This window comes from Benincasa hispida, chromosome 2 (genome assembly GCF_027475165.1).
Source record: "Benincasa hispida cultivar pf3 chromosome 2, pf3_genome.v1.1, whole genome shotgun sequence".
NCBI lineage: Eukaryota > Viridiplantae > Streptophyta > Magnoliopsida > Cucurbitales > Cucurbitaceae > Benincasa > Benincasa hispida.
Window position 1 is genome coordinate 70,951,316 of NC_143479.1, and position 18,733 is coordinate 70,970,048.

Here is an 18,733-nt window from a genome sequence, read left to right on the forward strand (position 1 = left end):
ACGAATGATCAAGATCAGACCATCTGTGACAAGTCACAACACTTGTAACTATTTCACAAAGTGGGCCGCATCTGTAGCGTTACCAGGATAAGGTTTTCCTCCTATATCCATATACTACAGACCATTTTGGTTATCACTTAAGACATGATATACTTGTATGTCACGACATACATGCTTAAGTTACATAAAGATAACAATGTATTTTAAGTTTATTGGTTTGTGGTAAAACAAATAAAACATCCAATATGCAAAGTCAATAAGTGAAGTAAATATCATATATTATACATCACAAATGTTCGTACAAAATGTGTTTATAAACTATAGGACACAAAACTTTAGGACATCAACCCCAACAATGTCAACCTAATTGAGATACATTGATGTACCTATTGAACCACACCCTAAAAATAAAGAAAAAAAATGAAAAAGGGGCAAAAGGTTTTAGACGCGTGGAATTCTTTAGCTTTTACACCTGTGAATTTCTACTCCAAATGGTTTAATATGAACATAATGTGAACTGAAATTACCGTGATAACATAAAAACATCGGAAGCATTTAACAGTTTTTATGGACAATTTTGAAGAAATCTATGTTGCACCAATGATAGGAATATATTTAAATCAAGTTGATGTCTTAACAAATATTCTACCATATAATCTAAAAAATATGTCAATTTATGAACTATTGGCTTGGAAGTTCTATGTTTGTTGACAAAGACAATGCAATGTAGAGATTACTTAGAAAATTGTTGTTGAGGGCAAAGAAATCAAAAGGGAAAGTTGGTACCTTTCTCAACTCTACATTGATGAAGTTAGGCCATAACAAGTAAGATACAAGAATCAGACACAGAAGATGAAGATAATTCATTTAAAATTCAATATTACAACCAGTCTGAGATGATGATCAATGGAGCATATCTCAAAGCCTCAAATTTAGATACCTCTATTAAATTGCAATACACGAGATACATTTTTCTCTGATGCTATACTTAAATTCAATAATCAATTTATGGATTATAGATTAATTAGAATACATAAAAAAATATACAAAAGAATATGCGAATCAATGCAACTTCTTATATAATAAATTATTTAGATGCAAGAGATTATGAAATATCCTTAAACAACTAGGAGCTGAGATTTAATTATTCCCTAAAGAATTGTCTTTAGGAACCTAATAAGGACTCAAATAATTTTTTAAGTAAAAATATTTGGTGACAAACTGGGAGTTGGCCACCCTACAAGCAACTAACCAAATTTTAAAGTTCAAAATCTAGAGGCCACCTTGGGTCAAACTAAAGACATATGTCAAAGCCTATCGCAAAAGATAGGCAGGTTAACTCTGCTTAAGTGCGGGAGGATGAAAACCAGGGAATCGACTTGATACAATGACGATCTAATCAACACTCCCGATTTGGTGTGTCACAAGAAAAGGAAAATGATCCTTGATTGATGAAAAGTCAAGTTCGTGTGTCCATGCTCCTCGAAAAAAGGACGAGCACGACACAAAACTTTAAAAAGCTTTATTAATGCCAAGTTCATGTGTCCATGCTCTGGTTAAGTAGTTAAGGCGTAATCCAAACCTGATCAAGACTTTAAAAAGAAGTTTGGTTAGATATTCCTAGCATAATTGGAGATCCAAGAATGATCTCGGAGGTGCTAAATGCAATGTAGCTGTACCAGCAGAAACGACCAATACACTATATAATAAGGAATATGGTTATACTGGCATAAAAGGCCAGTACGCTAATAATAAGGAAAATAGGACAATCAAAGGAACAATGATGTCTAGATCAATACTCCTAAGTTTGTATTAACGCACACGACAAGTAGGTAGTAAGTCCACAGAACCAAACTTAGGAGTGAGGGCTAATGTTAATGTGTGGATTTGGCCTAATAGAATAAAGCCAAAAATCAAGATAATATAATATAATATAATATGAGATTTTATCCTAGCATGCTAGGGATTAGAAAATTCAATTCCTAACCCGAGTAGGATTAAGATTAAACCTTAGATCAAATCACTATACATAGACCATCATGGCTTTGTATGAGGTAACTTAAATCTCTGACTTTTTTTTTCATTATCTACTTAAGCACCAAAGCCTTTTTTTTTTGTTTGTAGGTTCTCTCTTCCCCAAATTACAAATTTACCATTAATGTCACATGAAAGTTAGGTGCGTTTTTCCTTAGCCAAAATTTGGTATCAACAATACCTATGAATAACAGTGTCACAAATCAAAGCAGCATTGTATCTACAATACTGCAAAACATAAGTATAACGTCATGATGCTCAAGTTGATGAAGAATGTTGCTTGACATTGTGGAGCATCAAGGCTTCTTTGTGGTAGGCTTGCAATGCTACCTTGCCTGGTTACAACATTATCGTCCTAATATAAAAGTTTTCTCTTCCATTTTTAGATCATTCTCTCGGGCCTCTAGCCCTCTTTCCTAATTCTGTCTTTTATTTTCCCTATTTTCTCCCTTGTTAGAGTTTTCCCTTGTAATCAAGTTGAACAATACTGTATTTTAGCTTTCTCATTTCAACGGGAAGGTAAAAATCACTATTTTCTATTTTCTATTTTCAAATAATGAGTTTAGCTCACTTCTAATAATTATGGAAAGAACATCGATCAAAATACGAATACGGTTATAATCCATTTGCTTTCCAACTTAATTTTCTTAAAACAAATATCCAAATAATGGATTGATAAATGACAATAAATATGTTTGTTAGTATAATTTTATTTATTTATTTTTGAAACAAATATACATTTGTTGATTTGATCGTGAATATAAATGCATATCAAAAGTATAAAAAACAGTGAATAGTAGAAAACAATGACGAGTTGGATAATAAAAAATATATATTATTAAACCATGTATCAAATTTTGGTTGAATTAGTTTGATTGTAAGTACAATCATTCATGAAGATTTTATTAAACCATATAGACTAAACTCTATTTATAAATTAGAGATAATAAATGCTAATTTTTTTAAAACGATATGGACCAAATTTGTAATTTAGCATTTTTATAGGTACATCATCACAATTTTCTTAAATTTAAAAATTTGGGCCGTTGTCGAATCATTTTCGCCGGGCCGATCCAACCCACAGAATGGAAAAGGAGCCATCCAACACTATAAAGAGGTTTAACCCTGACTTTCACCCTCATCTTTCCTTCACACCGGCGGCGGCTGCTAAGCTTGGAGAGCGTTGCAATGGTACCTTCTAACTCTCTTCTCTCTCCAGCTTATCGATTTTGTTTTTTCTTTGGATTTAACTTCTTCCGGTGATTAGGGGATCGATCTCGTTGCAGGAGGAAAGAGTAAGAAGACCAAGAGACTGCACCCAAATCAGATGATATCTACCTAAACTTACTCGTCAAGTTACTTATTAACCGAGATTTCTCTTTCAAATTCAGTTTTGTTTGATCTATTGGTGCTTAAATATGCTCGAATGTTTAAGGGTTGAAAACCGATTTTGAAATGTCAATCGGTTGGTTTATTGGATTTCTGAAAACGGAGTTCCGCACCGTCCTCACATTTGATGAACCTTCAACTTTTTATTTTCTTCTCTCTGCGTTGCGCTTGTCAGATCTGTTTTAAATTGCTAAGCAGTTTGTAAATGCCTATTTTTTCTCCAATGAATTGGTCTTGATGGCTGGTCTTTTTGCTTTGATGATGTTTAATAATCCCAGCTCGATGAGATCTTTTGTAGGTCGGGGAATAGTCTTATTCATTAAATATCTGAGCTTAAAGTCCAGCTTTAGAGTCTTTTCTGGATTGTCTTCTACTGCTGATGTAAATTATTGAATTTACTTCGAATTGGTTACTGTGCACCCAATTGTTAGTTCACTCGTTAACTGCATTTGCTCTTCTCCTTCTAGTTTTTGAAGATATATAAAATGCTGTGTTACCTACATTATATCCCCTTTTTGGATAGGGAATACAGACATACACCGATAAGCATAAGCTATACTTGGCTTTTTTTTTTTCCATGTGTTTGGACGGAAAAAATGTTCCCAGTGATTGTTAACCTGACCATGCTAATGCTGATCATTTTGTGATTAAACTTTTCTTTAATTTTTCTGAGGGAACTGGCTCCAAGATTTCGAGTTTTTGTGCTCATTGGCATGTCTTGCTTTAGAGCGAGGTGGTTATGCATCTTCCGACTTCTAAAACTTAGGTCCCATTTGGTGACCTTTTGGTTTTTTTGTTTTTGAAAATTAAGCTTATGCTTTTTCCATTTCTTACAATGATTTGGAATAGTCATATTCTGGAGGTGGAGGTACCAGTGTCTATAGGACTATTTCTTAAGAACAAAAAGCTAAAAACGAAATAGTTATCAAATGAGACCTTAAATTTTATGCTTTTTAGTTTTCACTCTATCCTGGAATCTTCTAATTTTTTTCTGTTTGTGTGCAATTTGGTTATGAACTTCGTGTATATGTCAGTTAAACTGGTCATGCTGGGAGTAGAAGCTTATTGCACGTGCATTTACTTGAATAAAGTCGTTCTGTTTGCCTGCTTACACACTTACAATGTTGTGATTCTCAAGCGCTTATTTATGAGCAAGGTTAACAAGCCTCCACTTTCGCTTTCTAGGCTTATCCATTTCATGAAAGGAAAGGTTGGTTAAATTGTGTAGTATTCTAATAGGAAAGTAGATTGCTGTCGTTGTTGGGACTATTACCGATGATATTCATGTCTTTGAAGTCCCAGCATTGGAAGTTGCAGCTCTGGTGTATACTGAGACAGCCAGGGCAAGGATCGAAAAGGCTGGCAGGAAATGTTCGACATTTGACCAAGCTTGCTTTGAGGGCTCATCTGGGTCAGAACACGGTATGAATGTTTTCATTTTTTTTTAGAATTTGCTGGATTGTCTTTTCCATGTACAATGATTTACTGGTGTTTTAGGGGTCTGAATCATCCATTGGCTCCATCTGCACTTTGAGGTCCTAAGAACTCTCGGGAGGCAGTGAAGCATTTCGGTCCTGCACCGGGTGTACCACACAGCCACTCCAAGCCATATGTGAGGTCCAATGGAAGGAAGTTTGAGAGATCTAGAGGAAAGAGAAACAGCCAGGGGATCTAGGGTTTGATTTGATGTTTACTTTTTCAAGCTAATTCAATGCCAGTGTGTTAATTCGAAATTCACTATCCAAATTTTGCTAGATGTTGGTTGCGTGTCTGTTGGTTCATCTCTTAGGGTTTTGCCGTAATATTGTTGATTATGAATCGATCGAATAAGTGGGACTTCGTAGAGTTTCTTTGGCCAGATTGTGTGATGGCCATTTTCTGTTCTGTTCATTTAAGATATATCGAACCAACTGTGTGTAATTAAAGATGGAGGCTGAGATATTGTCATTTGAACTTGCAATAGTGTTTTTTCTTATAATCTAATGTGTAGGGGTCATGTTCACTGCCATGCTGCTTCACCAATCTATTTTGAGCTTGATTATGAAAAAAAGGGAACGATTAGGCTAGGGTTGAACCTATCCCATACCCTCCCTTTCTTTTACTCATACATAAATAAGTTCTAAAAATTTATTTTTAAATGCCACGTGTCACAGTCTCATTGGGTTCTAGGTGGGTTCTCTATTTCTTATTTTCCTCTTTTATGGAATTTTTACTTCGGTTTTATTATTATTATTGTTCTATTCTTTTATAAAATTCTCACGTCAACTTCTAACCTTAGAGATCCAAATCAAATGTTTTTCTAAGGATGAATGTGGATTCGAAAGGCTAAAGTAACTTAATTCATAGGACGACACCAATCTTAGAATAAATATCAAAGACATGTTGCCTATTTGCTCATGCATCCCACCCCTTTGGATTGGATTATGTATTATTTTTACAATGGTGAATTGAGTTGAGCACTCATTTCATCTTTATTTTAAGGACTTCTAGCGGTTGATAGTAGAGATTTATTGTCGTCTACAATCTTTTACCAATCAAATGAAATTTATAATATCAAATCCTACCCTTAGTAAGTTTGTGTTGATCGGTAGGGAAGTGTTATCATATATATTTTTGTTAAGTCAATTTAATCAGAGTGGTAAATGGGGGAGGGGGATTGGATTTATCTAGTTTTGAAAGCAAGAGGGATTCATGTGTAATTCCAATAATTGACTTTGGTTAATGTGTGATTATCCGATTGGGTAGCCTAACCAATTAATCAATTTATCTTTGAACCTAGTTAAAGCATGCATTCTAGGTTAGCCATACTTCGGTGATTGAGCAAGACATTTGAGGGCGAACCTGATGAAGTTACAAATCAATTAGCAAGGCGATACATATCTATGAGGGAATAGTCAACACCAAACATGTATCTAGAAATTGAAATAGATTTAAAGAAGGCATAAAATCAACATGCATTATGTCTAGTCCACATAATATATCAAGAAATATACACGAGTTCTTGCTCCCTAACTATAATAAAATTACAAACCTCAATATCTCATGGACAAATGGAGAAGAGAAGCATCCAATCTTCAATTACAACCCAAAAGAAATTAAAATCTTAAGCATCCAGTTCGTCAGTTCGTCATCTCCATTCGAAGCTGCGCCGGTTAATGACTACTAGGTCGTTCGTCCGTTCAGACTGGTTCTTTCTGGTCGATCGCTGTTGATTTGCCTGAGGTGTTCAAGTCGAGGTGGATGGTTCGAGGTGCTGGTTGGGTTTGTTTGGGGTGTTCGTTGCTAATCTGATCCGAGGTGTTTGTTTGTGCCTTTGATATGAAGATTTTAGGTATTGGGTGGTGATGGTATGTAAGAGGTCGCCTTTAAGATTGAAGGAGAAGAATGGAGGTCGAGTTGCTCGGCAACCCTTTCATTTGCTTAGACTGGAGATTGATTTGGGTCTGGATGCTCGATCTTCGGAGGTGAAGGATTTAGGATTGTTTGACGGTCGTTCTGAAGAGGGTGAAAGGTCTGGTACGAGGAGTGTTGACAAAGTAGGGCTGGGGAGGTCGAGTGTTTCGGAGGTGGTCGAAAGGAAGCCTTTGTCGTATAACCTAGAATTGGTAGTAAGTCGAGTTATGGGGGTTGATCTAGGTGGGTTGGGTTTTGGGTTAGTTGATGGGCAGGGGAGTTTGGGCTCATGTGGAGTTGGGGAACAGGGTCTGAAATATGTGTCTGGGAGCCTTGAAGATGTTGGCGACTCGGATGAAAATTGGGTTGTGAGGGGTGTTGGGTTGGGCCTTAGGGAATTGGGGTGAATGGAGTTGAAGGGAGTGGTCTGGTGTAGGGGGAGCTAGGGAAAGGGTCAAAAGGAGTGGGGTTTTGGTGGGTGGGCTGCGTGGTGCTGGGAGGCTCGGGAGGGCAGAAGTCAGGCATGAAGGGGGTTTATTGGGCTGGGCTTTTTGGTAATAAGGGTCGTTCGGTGGACACATGGGATCTTCGTGATTGGGAGGAGACGGTTCCCAAAACCGGTTTAGCTAGGGGGTTTGGTCCTAAGTCGGTCATGTTAGAGGGGGGGGGGGGGTGTTTCTGGTGGTTTTGGTCACGGCGTGAAAGGGGTAATTCGTGGACGACCCTTTTTGGGTCGAAGTTGAGGGGAAATTTAGAGTTCATTCCCCTAGTGGTTGAAGATGATAAAGTTATTGTTGAACCCTGTGAGGAGATTATTGATGAGGGTGTTTGTCTGTGGGAGAAATCTTTGGTTGGTCATTTTGGATGCCAAACTCCCGTATTCTGTTATTTGTCGAATTATTCAGAGAATTTGGGGACGCATAGAGATGCCAACTATTACCTTGTTGGAGAACGGTTTGATTATCTTTAAATTTCAGAAGGTAGAGTCAAGGGATTGGGTGTTGGAGAATGGTTCGTGGCAGTTGGGTGGCAAACCCATCTTATTACGACAGTGGTTCCCAGGTATTGTTCCTGAAACCTTGGTTTTTTATTCTGTTCCTATCTGGATTAAACTGGAGCGTGTTCCCCTGGAGTTGTGGACGGATAGGGGTTTAACAGTGTTACCTAGTGTCATGTGTAATCCTGTTTCTTTTGATGTTGCAACAAGAAAGCGATGGCAGTTATCGTATGCGAGGGTCTGTGTTCAGGTGGATGGTGATTCGTTAATGCCCATTTTAGTCACTATTAGAATGTGGGGTCAAGAGTTTATGATTCCAGTAGTGTATGAGTGGAAACCTCGTAGGTGTGCTTGCTATGGATCCTTTGGGCATACTGGGGCTGTGTGTGAGAAGCAGGGTATGGAAAAGGGTCAAGAGTTGTGTATTGTGGGGGTGAATGGGGGGTGTTTAGGGGAGAATAGGGGTATTGAAAGTGTGAGAAAGGGGCAGGATGTGGGTATTGGTGCGAGGAGAGATAGCCCAATGGATGGGAGTAAGGATGTGGGGAGTGTTGGCGAGTTTACTATGGTCAGTCATCGTAGGCGGGATAGAAGAGGTGTAATGCATAGGGGTGGCAGTGGGTCACCGGATTCGGTGCCCTTGAGGAACAGAGCAGTTTATGGGTCCCCTGGAATTATAGGATTTGTAAATCATGTTGATGATCGCAATAAGTTTGATATTTTGTGTGATGAGGGGAGAGGCTCATTGGCTTTGGCTCTAGTGTAGGCAGATCCTAATCCATTGTCTGTTATGGATGAGATGTTCGAGAGTTCGGGCAAAGGCCTAATAGGAGGTGGTAGGTGTGATCTGTTGCAAGGTCCATGATTTGGTGTTCCTAGAATGTTAGGGGTTGAATGACCCTGTTAAGTGTAGGGTGGTGGCAGACTTTCTAGCTTCATCCTTTGTTACTTTCTGCTGTTTGCTTGAGACGAGGGTTCGTTGCGAAAATTTTGGTATGGTGATGGGTAGGTTTAATGATGCGTGGAGTTATGTGTGTAGCTATAGTGTGCAGGGAGTTGGGAGGATCTGGGTGATGTGGCGGAAGAGTGTCTTTGATTTTTCTATTGATGTCAGTTGGGATCAATTCATTTCTGGAACCTTAGTGGATATTGTGTCTAGTGCTAGGATACATATTGGTGTTGCGTACGCCTCTAATCACGTGAGTGAGAAGAGGAACTTGTGGTCTCAGCTGATTGATGTGTGTGTCTCATGGCAGCTTCCTGGAGTTGTTTTGGAGGATTTTAATGTTATTCGTAGTAGTTCGGAGGATTTTGGTGGTTGCCCTAGCTTGAGGGAGATGGAGAAGTTTGATGGGGCGTTACTAGAGGCAGATCTAGTTGAATTAGGTGTGACAGGTAACTAGTTTACTTGGACTAGTAAAATTTAGGGGAATGGTATCTTGCACTGGTTGGATTGATGTTTGTCTAATAAGGCGTGGAAGGTAGCTTTTCTGTATTAGGAGGTTAGGGTTGGTCAGTGGGGGATTTCTGAACATACCCTCTTCTGGTTTCTACAGGGGAGACGAGGAGTAAGCCGCCTCCCACTTTTTCGTTATTTTTCTCATTGGGTGGAGGCTGAGGGTTTTATTGATACTATCAGGTCAGTGTGGAGAAGGTTTGAGGATGTGTCTCCTATGGTTAGCTTTGTGCAAAATTTGAAGGCAATGAAGAGAGTTTTACGTGCTTTGTTTGGGAGGCATATTTCTGTGTTAGCTGATGAGGTGAGGGCGGCTAGGCATGCTATGGAGGTTGCTCATAGGGGTGGTCATTCAAACCACAAAAACTGAACCGTTTCTAAAAACCAAACCGAATCGAAAACTCAGTGAAACCGAAAAATGCGGTTCGATTCGGTTTGAAGAAATTTTGAAACCAAATTAATTCGGTTCAGTTCGATTTCATTTTCGAAAAACGAATTTGAAAGCGAACCGAACCATTTTTAACTAATATATATATATATATTTATTTATATATTTTAAAAAAAGAGTAAAACCGAATTTAAAATCGAACCGTTTTTAATTAAAAAAAGAATATAACATGGATTTTTTTAAAAATGCCAAAACTGAATTTGAAATCGAACCGAACCGCATATATGCGATTCGATTTGAACCAATAAATCGGTTCGGTTCGGTTTCATATTTTAAAAATTTTGATTCGGTTCAGTTTTACCACCAAACCGAACCGAACTAAACCGTTTCCACCCTTAGTTGCTCAAGCGAAGGTAGAAAGGGATCCTGCTTCAGAGTCAGTGTGTGTGGAGGCGGCTGGGGCCACTGAGGTGTTCTGGTCAGTGGCGAGAGTGGAGGAAGCGTCGCTCCGGCAGAAGGCCAGGGTGAAGTAGCTGGAGTTAAGTGATATGAACACAACTTTCTTTCATCGCTGTGTTCGTTCTTAGCGTACCTGCAGTGGTTATTTACAGTCGTGGATGCTGGGGAGACTCGCCAGACGGTGCATGACAGGCTGGCAGGGGTGGCAGTAGAATTCTTCCGGGGTTGTTTAGGGTCTCAGCCAGTGGGGTATAGGGATCTTACTGCCCGAATAGGGGATATTGTGCAATTCAGCTGGTCCGAGGAGGGGGTGGAGGCGTTTGGTCACTTAGTGAGTTGGGATGAGATTAAGAAGGCTTTATTCTCGATGAAGTATGAGAAGGCTCTTGCGCCTGATGGGTTTTCGGTTGATTTTTACAGAGCTGCTTGGAATGTGGTTGGGGATGATTTTTGTGATGCTGTGCTGAATTTTTTTAGTCCTGTTACCTGCCTGGTGGAGTTAATTCTACTGTTATTACTCTTATCCCAAAGAGGCGAGGAGCTGAACGTATGGAGGAGTTTCGTCCTATTTCTTGTTGCAATGTTGTGTATAAGTGTATCTCGAGGATCTTAGCTGAGAGATTACAGTTGTGGTTGCCTGCTTTTATCAGTGGTAACCAGTCTGCGTTTGTTCTAGGTAGGTCGATTTTCGAAAACATATTACTGTGTCAGGAGCTTGTGGGGGGCTGTAACAAGGGCAGAGGGAAGCCGCGTTGTGTATTGAAGGTAGACCTTTAGAAGGCATATGATTTGGTCAATTAGGATTTTCTATTTGATGTGTTGCTGGCTATAGGTATGCCCCTTCAGTTTGTTAGTTGGGTGAGGGCTTGTGTTACTTCGCCTATGTTCTCTGTGATGATTAATGGTTCCCTTGAGGGGGTTTTTCCTAGTAGAAAAGGGTTGAGGCAGGGGGATCTGTTGTCTCCTTTTTTGTTTGTGATGGTGATGGAGGTCTTGTCTAGGTTGTTGAATAATCCTCCTATGTGGTTTAGGTTCCATGATCGGTATGAGAGTGTGGGCCTGACTCATTTGGTTTTTGCAGACAATTTGATGATTTTTTGTGCAGCTGAGAGAGATTCTTTGGAGTATGTGAGGCAGGTCCTAGCATATTTTGCAGGGCTGTCTGGGTTAGTTGCTAATGTTGGAAAGAGTTCCATGTTTGTCATGAGTGTGGAGTCTAGGGAGGTGGAGGAACTAGCTGCATTATGGGTTTCTCTCTTGGTTCGCTGCCTGTTAGGTACTTGAGTTTACCTTTGTTGGCGGTTGGTTGAGGGCTGGGGATTGTGCACCTTTGATTCAAAGGATTACAACTCGTATTAGAAGCTGGGCAGCACGGTCCCTCTCTTTTGTTGGGAGGTTGCAGTTTGTTAGGTCTGTTTTACAATCCTTTCAGGTGTTTTGGTGTAGCATCTTCGTGTTGCCTACGTGTGTAGCTCATGAGATTGATCGTCTGTTACGTAGTTATTTATGGAAGGGTAGTGTGATTAGTTGGGATGGTGCACGAGTGGCATGGGATGAGGTGTGCTTGTCGTTGGGCGAGGGGGGAGGGGGGGTTGGGTGTAAAACATGTGGACTCTTGGAACCAAGCTGCTATTATGAAGCTGCTCTGACTTCTCTTAATTAAATCAGGTTCATTATGAGTGGCGTGGGTGGAGGCTTATGTTTTTCGTGGACGTTCTTTGTGGGTTGCTCAGAGTGAGGTTGGGAAACCTTGATGCTTGAGGGCTATCTTGCGAAGTAAAGATAGATTCAAGCATTTGGTTCATTTGATAGTTGGCGATGGTCGGTCTTGTTTTGTTTGGTGGGATCCTTGGTTGCTGGGGGGTGCGATTTTGGATTCATATGGGTCTATGGTGGTTTATGATGCAAGGAGTAGTTTGGAGGCTCGGTTGTCAGAGTTTATGGATGGTGAGGGAGGTTGGAGGTGGCCTACGGTGTCTTGGGAGCTTCTTGAGATCTGGGGTTTTATTCAGGCAGTGGGGCCTAGGGCGAGGAGGGAAAATTATTGGGTTTGGGTGCCGGATGCGAGTGGTCGGTTTTCTATCGCTAGTGTGTGAGGGAGTTTGCGTCCTCGTCGTCCTAGGGTGTCTTGGGCTACTATTTTATGGGCGAGGGTGGTATTCCGCGTCACTCCTTCTGTGTGTGGTTAGTTGTGAGGGACAGGTTGGGTACACGGGATTGGTTGAGAAGTTGGGGTATGGTGTCAAGAGGGAGGGTGCCTTCTATGTGAGGGAGGTGTGGAGTCGCGAGATCATTTATTTTTTTAGTGTGGGTTTGGGAGAGAGGTGTGGTCTGGTCTGTTGCATCAGTTGGTCTCGTCACATCGGGTGGCGGGTTGAGATATGGAGTTGAGTTGGTTATGCCGAGTGGGGTCAGGTAAGGAGGTGCGTAGTAAGTTATTTTGTGTATTCTGGTGTACTTCCATATACTACATCTGGCAGGAGCGTAACCAACGACTGCATGGAAGTCAACTGTGGTAGGTATCTGCTCTAGTTCACCTTATGGTCTCTACGGTTCGTGCTCGTACTTCTTCCTGGCGGATTGATCTTCTTGTTCTTATATAGTATGTTTATGGTTGTTTTTTCTTTTTGAACTTTCCGTTATTCTTTGTTTTGCTGTTGTCCTTTATTTGTGGGGTTTTGGTTTCTTTTCTCTGGCTTTCCCCCTAGTGATTTGCAAGTTTGCGTTTTTGTGTTAGTTTTGTTTTGGTCTCTTATCTTGTAGGCTTTGTTTTGGGTTTTGTTACCCTGTCTTTGCTTGTGCTTTGATGTTTTGATGCCTTGATCCCAGGCTATGGGATCCCCCTTGTTGTTGTATAATAATATCACTTATTCTAAAAAAAATGATAGAAGAAGAGATTTGAGTCTCTCCTCGGCCTCCATGACTTTCCACCATAAAAAATCCCTAGAATTTCAAAGAGATTATTTATAGAAGCTTGCAGAGCGCCACGACGCCAAGACCCTTTATTGGAGTGCAGGCCTGGCACGCAACAACACTCGCACGTTGTGCTTGCGCACGTGTGGGCACTTTTCCCTTTCATCATTCTCTAGAGAGTCACGACGCTCTTGCCTGATGTGTCCTCTACCTTCAAACATAGCGCACAACACCGCTTCACCAACCTTAGGGGTAAAATGCTCATTTCACTGCTCTTGAAGCTCCAAATGCATGATTTCGTTTTTAATAGCTCCAAATCAATCCTGAATAGCCCACAAACCTCCAAAATGCATGATTTGCTCAAATTCCTATAAAATATACATTTAAATACATTATACATAATAAACAAGTTAGATTAAAGACATATAAATAGCTTTCAAGAACTATTAGACGCCTAAGCAAGACTAATTCTTACTTGGATAAATCAAGCAAACAACTCCTTGTGATTCTAGCCAAAATGATCGTGCTCAATTGACATAGTGCTTGTATTATCAACCTCGAAATCAAAAATTCGATTGTTTCACTTCACATATGGTAAAGAAAAAATAAAAGAAAAGAAAAGAAAATAAAAGAAAAATTGTGATTCTAGAGGTTTTTGTCCTATTTGTAGGTACAAAAAGCAATATATATTTTCAGATGCTTTTTCTAGATTGTTCTCATGAAAATTCGAGCTAGATCCAACCTTAAGAGTGATCATTACAGACAGGAGTTAATAACTCAATTAGTGATAGAAGTCTACCAACTTCAATCATGTTATCTATTAGTGATGATTCCGAATAGATCACATGTTATGTGATATACATAATGTTTTATAATTGAAGTATATTAATAATAGACTTTTATTAGTGATATACTTCAATCACAATACAAACATTAAGGAATCATTTGGGACACTAGCTAGAAGTTAGTGGACTGAGTTATTATACTCCACTTCATGTTTGGGACACCAAGTATAATAGTGGTGTACAACTATTTATAGTCTACAATTAAGTATAATAAATATTATTCCAAAACCCTATTTGCTAAAATATTTATTGTTTGCTACCATATTTACTATTTTTTTTTAATTTTAGTGCTTATTATTTCCTACTTAAACAAAAATAGTTAACACTTCAAACATAAACTATAATAACTCAGACTAAAATAGTTTACACTCTAAACACTACTTATAACTCACTAACTATCATAATCCACTAAATATAATAACCAACTCAGTACCCCAAACACCCCTTAGAAGTTTGTAAATAATAGACTACATACTTTGTAATGAAAGTCTATCAATAATATCTATACAACTAGAAGTACACTTATTTATCTAAATACTTTTTCGACTTTCCGTACGCTCCTGTTATTATAGTTATTATGCAATCACAATGACCTATTAATCTAGAAAACAAACTGTCCATGAAAGATTATCAAGCACCATATATGTTTAGGAACAACTTTCATTTTGCAAAACATACATTTTGTAAAAAGTAACTCCCATACAAAACAACCATCTGGACTCTCAAACATACTATACTAATCACTTAAAAGAAGAAACAAACACCATAAACTGAAAAAACACACCACGTATTTTGTAAAAGTAAAAACTTTCTATAATCTTTGTTGAATGAGACTCAGAATTTTCTTATGAAGTCATGGATGTGAGTGCTAATCTCTTCAGGCTTCTCCTGGTTGAGGAAATGGCCAACTCCCTCCATTATCACAACTTCTTGCAGAAATGGCACATCTTTCTTGAAACCTCCACCATTGACATACTCCTTAATCCCTGGTGTTGTATAGACCATGTCAGCATCTCCAACTATGAACTTTACTGGCACTTTCACTTGCACCCCTGTCCATGGGGCTGTCAGCTCCCAGTTTCTACACAAGAATCCAAATACATATTAGTCTTTTACTTTCGACACGAGTAAGGTTATGTTTTATGTTTTATACATGTAGTCCTCAAACTTCAACATTAAGTGTCAATTTAATCCCTATACTTTTAGAGGTTTCTATCATTATCTCTATGACTTAGATCAGTATTGCCAATGAGGCCCTAGATAAACCGTAGAGAAATTGAAAGCAAGAACGATGATAAATTTCATGATGTGATGTCTTGTTTTATGGATAGAAGTTAGAACTTGAATGTTGGTTAGATTTTAAGCCATTATTTTCGTTTGAAGAATATAAGTCAAGTTCAACAGAGAAATTGGAGTGAGCTTTGAAGTATAGATACAGGACAATAATGAAAATTTTAAAACGATGAAAATATATGGGTTAAAAATACAATGTAACCACACATAAATAAGCCCCAAGCTTGGGGTTTTTATATTTTTAAATCAGCAAGTACGTAGTTTGTAACTTACAAGTCCATCGATCTGTAATAGTTCAATGGTCCAGTGAAGCCCTTCTGCTCATATTTGGAGGCAAAGTAAGAAAGATCTTCTTCTGAAAGCCAAGAGGGTAAGGGAGACGAGGATCCAGGCCTGGCTCTGAAGGCTTGTCCTTTGGGCAAAATGGGAGGGCCTGGTCTTCTTGTTGTCAATATTCCTTTCAGTACTTCTTTGGCACCCACCTGAGCCATCTCTTCTTCAATCTCTCCTGGATTCTAAAAGGGGGGAAAAATAACTCTTGTTCGGTAGCTCTATTTCGAAGCAAAAAGCACAAAAAGAGAGATCATCTCCTTAAAAAAAGAACTGGAGGTTATTTGTAATCCTAGAAAACCACCACATAAATCACTATTCAATATTTCTCAGTCCACTATTGGCAAAACCACAAGAGTCTTTCACAATCTCGAGCTTAAGACCCTGTATTCAAGTTCATACGTGTAAAAGAAGTGCTTTTAGTCAAGTACTTGGGGGCTAAGAGCTTTCTTATAAATGCACTTTGGCGTGTTCTTGACTTTTCAGAGTAGCGCATTTATGGAAGTGCTAGTTAAATATTTCAACTATAAATACTTCAAAAGTTGGGTTCTAAGTGTTCTTACAAATTTCAAAATCACTTTCCCTTATTCAACCAAACACTATGAAAAGGTTGGAAAAACAATTTTTACTGGTTGAAACCATTCGATCCTGTTCAAAAAGTCATCCCAAACTCAAGCCAACATCACTTTCAAACATAGATATTAAGATGATCAAAAGAAAATGTTCCATACTAATTGGGTTCGGTAACATACATAACCATGAATTTCAAAGTATGAGATCTTGTAACTCTCACCTGTGATCAATTCTATTAGGTACTCAACTCGCTGGCCATCTATATTCATTTATTTCCATTGTTCAACTATTTGACAACTAGGAGAAACCATGGTTCAAATCTTCCTCAACATGAAACAATCAGGAAAAGACTCAAAAACTGAATTATTACCATAGCAAAAAGCACTCTCAAAGCCAAAGATTTTCAACAATTCAGAAAAAGAAAAATCAAAGAACCCAACCTGGAATCTGCAGATATAGTAATCATCTCCAAAAAACTTCCTCATGGTCTCAACAGGCTTCATGTACGGATGCCTAGGCCTAAACGGCACACTTAGACACACAAAAGCCTTAACAATCTCCGCTCGGAATAAACACAAACACCATGCGATCAAAGCGCCCCAATCATGCGCCACAACAAAAACTTCCTTAACCCCAAGACTCTCCACAAGAGCGACAAGATCCCCGACAATATGCATAATAGAATAGCTAGAAATGGAATCAGGGGCATCAGAATCGCCATAGCCACGAAGATCCGGCGCCACAGCGCGATACCCAAGTGAGCTCAAGGCCAAAATCTGATGGCGCCATGCATACCAAAGCTCTGGGAAGCCATGGATGAGAAGAACAATTGGGCCTTCACCCTTCTCGGCTATGTGCATGTTTATGCCATTAACGCTCACAGTTCTGTGCTCGATTGTGTCCATGGCGATGGGTCAATTTTGGTTTTCTTGGATTTATGATCAGTTGCAGAGAAATGGGTATGTTTTATAATGGGGCGGCAAACAAAATTGAATGAAGGGGCGGTGGTTGGACGGAGGAAAATTGGCCAAGGAGATGGAAGGCAATAAATGGGTTTCTTGAAGACCTTGGAGTTTTCATCTCCTGCTTAATCTTTTATGACAGATGAAATGATCGCTGACAAATGGAGTATTGCTTTTGGGGCTTTGGGAGCGTTAACTTTTTCGTCGCCTTAAGGAAAACTACCCAATATCTTTTGGAAGCATTTGGGGAAAAAAAAATTAGTTATTATAATTTTAGATGTGCTATAATAATTTGTGTTTGAGACGTAAACTAATTTTGTTTGAGAAGGAACAGTAAGAATGACAGTTATGAATAAAAAAATATCAATATAAAATAGTAAAAACTATAGCAAATAGTAAATACGTAACAAATGAGGATTTTGAAAGAGTGCTTACAGTAACTAATTAGAGAATATGTATTTATTGTAGCAAAATGTAGTTATTATAAACACATCCTTTAAATTAATATTTAAATATCTTGTTTATTGGATAATTGCCAAAAAAAAAAAAAAAGAGTAAAATTTGGGGATAAATAGACGTGTATGAAATGTCCCTTTTGCCCCTCTAAAGAAAACTTGGTATGATTGATTAAAAAAATGGACTTTTCCTTTTTTAAAAAAACATAAACATTTAGATTTTTTTTTTTTAAATACTCTTTTGGTTTCTGTATTTTTTTGTTTTTGTTTATTTTGGTCTTTTTATTTTCAAAATATTCATTTTAGTCTTTATATTTTTTAATTTTTGTTTATTTTGATCCTCATACTTTCAAAATATTCGTTTTGGTTCTTGTACTTTCAAAAGGTGACCATTTTAGTCTCCCCATTTCTATTTTTACTTCATTTTTAAGGGATCAAAATGGATACTTTTTTAAAGTTCAATAACCAAAATGAACAAAATTGAAAGTACAAGAGGCCAAAGTAGTATTTAAACTTTTTTTTTTTTTTAATAATAACTCTAATATTAGGTTTTTTTTTTTAAATTATTACTAGTTTTAAAACTTATTGTCGATATATATAAATTTCAAAAACTTATTAGGAACATAGGGATATCATACTGATTCTTATGGGTTATATTTTTATTTAAAAAATAATATGTTGGTAGGTAAAATATTACAAAATGACCAATAATTAATAATAGTTAAGTAAATTGACTAATAGTAGAAAAGTACATTTACTTTGATCAGTTATTCATTTATTATTTGATGAACTACTTGCCATTAATAATGAGTAGTTATCGATCACAACACTTTATAGTATTAACCTAAATTTGATTTTTGTTGAGTTCATATAGAGTAGAACATTCTAGTATTTGACTTTCTTGATCAGAGATGTACAATCTTAATAATTCAACTATGCATTAATTATGACAAAACTAAATAGATGAATAAGGTTGCGTAATAAAATATTTAGACTAAATTAATCAATTGAAACTAATGAAATAAGAAGAAAAAAATTGCGAAAATGCAAGAATAGAGAGACATATTTAGAGTAAAATATTGTTTTTGTCTTTGACTTCGAGTTAGGTTGCATTTGATTTCTTTAGCTTTCAAATTCAATATTTTAGGTTGAGGTTTGAATTTAATGATGAGTAAAATTTTCTTTGAATAAGTAATCTATCTTTTTAGATATGTCAGTTGATTCTATAAATTGATCGAGGAAGAAA

General features: G+C 37.9%; 3 protein-coding genes and 2 non-coding genes across 14 annotated transcripts; 4 read left to right on the forward strand and 1 right to left on the reverse strand.

The window, feature by feature from the left end:
• Positions 1-3,111: 3,111 nt before the first annotated feature.
• LOC150038146 (large ribosomal subunit protein eL18x-like) lies at positions 3,112-5,401 on the forward strand. Of its 10 annotated transcripts, none has more exons than XM_090310884.1 (5): positions 3,113-3,225; positions 3,302-3,329; positions 4,458-4,633; positions 4,726-4,845; positions 4,921-5,401. In XM_090310884.1, exons 1-5 carry the CDS (start codon positions 3,223-3,225, stop codon positions 4,963-4,965), a joined length of 372 nt encoding a protein of 123 aa, XP_090167010.1. In that variant the 5' UTR covers positions 3,113-3,222; the 3' UTR covers positions 4,966-5,401. The 10 variants fall into 10 exon arrangements, 6 of the variants coding, with proteins under 6 accessions (XP_090167006.1, XP_090167007.1, XP_090167005.1 ...); XM_090310882.1 differs by having other exon boundaries at positions 4,458-4,579; positions 4,663-4,845; XR_016527761.1 differs by having other exon boundaries at positions 3,114-3,225; positions 3,302-3,389; positions 4,458-4,579; positions 4,663-4,845.
• LOC150038147 (small nucleolar RNA snoR69Y) lies at positions 3,672-3,762 on the forward strand. Its single transcript, XR_016528063.1, has one exon. It is a non-coding gene; the product is annotated as a small nucleolar RNA snoR69Y (small nucleolar RNA).
• On the forward strand, positions 4,022-4,102 carry LOC150038148 (small nucleolar RNA snoR53Y). The gene has a single exon (XR_016528057.1). It is a non-coding gene; the product is annotated as a small nucleolar RNA snoR53Y (small nucleolar RNA).
• A 1,938-nt stretch (positions 5,402-7,339) lies between the features above and the next one.
• On the forward strand, positions 7,340-12,212 carry LOC150038149 (uncharacterized). The gene is made up of 12 exons (XM_090311156.1): positions 7,340-7,693; positions 7,794-8,575; positions 8,727-9,012; positions 9,070-9,189; positions 9,370-9,600; positions 10,256-10,552; positions 10,594-10,792; positions 10,949-11,054; positions 11,148-11,376; positions 11,549-11,674; positions 11,785-11,836; positions 11,929-12,212. The coding sequence occupies exons 1-12, from the start codon at positions 7,340-7,342 to the stop codon at positions 12,210-12,212; spliced, it is 3,066 nt and encodes a 1,021-aa protein (XP_090167282.1).
• A 2,306-nt stretch (positions 12,213-14,518) lies between these two features.
• Positions 14,519-17,262, reverse strand: LOC150038150 (epoxide hydrolase 3-like). The gene is made up of 3 exons (XM_090310823.1): positions 16,511-17,262; positions 15,441-15,682; positions 14,519-14,955 (listed from the first exon to the last, which is right to left on the reverse strand). Exons 1-3 carry the CDS (start codon positions 16,973-16,975, stop codon positions 14,709-14,711), a joined length of 954 nt encoding a protein of 317 aa, XP_090166949.1. The 5' UTR covers positions 16,976-17,262; the 3' UTR covers positions 14,519-14,708.
• Between the last annotated feature and the right edge of the window lie 1,471 nt (positions 17,263-18,733).

Excerpts from the sequence above, each read along its gene's own strand:
- LOC150038146 (XM_090310879.1), top strand. The coding sequence starts at position 3,120 with ATGGAAAAGGAGCCATCCAACACTATAAAGAGGTTTAACCCTGACTTT. Across the intron at positions 3,226-4,457 it reads GCTTGGAGAGCGTTGCAATG|TTAAACTGGTCATGCTGGGA; the intron begins GTACCTTCTAAC and ends TGTATATGTCAG. Across the intron at positions 4,846-4,920 it reads CTCATCTGGGTCAGAACACG|GGGTCTGAATCATCCATTGG; the intron begins GTATGAATGTTT and ends CTGGTGTTTTAG.
- LOC150038149 (XM_090311156.1), top strand. The coding sequence starts at position 7,340 with ATGAAGGGGGTTTATTGGGCTGGGCTTTTTGGTAATAAGGGTCGTTCG. Across the intron at positions 9,601-10,255 it reads CGGCTAGGCATGCTATGGAG|TGGTTATTTACAGTCGTGGA; the intron begins GTTGCTCATAGG and ends GCGTACCTGCAG. Across the intron at positions 11,675-11,784 it reads CACGAGTGGCATGGGATGAG|GTTCATTATGAGTGGCGTGG; the intron begins GTGTGCTTGTCG and ends TAATTAAATCAG.
- LOC150038150 (XM_090310823.1), bottom strand. The coding sequence starts at position 16,975 with ATGGACACAATCGAGCACAGAACTGTGAGCGTTAATGGCATAAACATG. Across the intron at positions 15,683-16,510 it reads ACTATATCTGCAGATTCCAG|AATCCAGGAGAGATTGAAGA; the intron begins GTTGGGTTCTTT and ends CCCCCCTTTTAG. Across the intron at positions 14,956-15,440 it reads TATTACAGATCGATGGACTT|AAACTGGGAGCTGACAGCCC; the intron begins GTAAGTTACAAA and ends ATTCTTGTGTAG.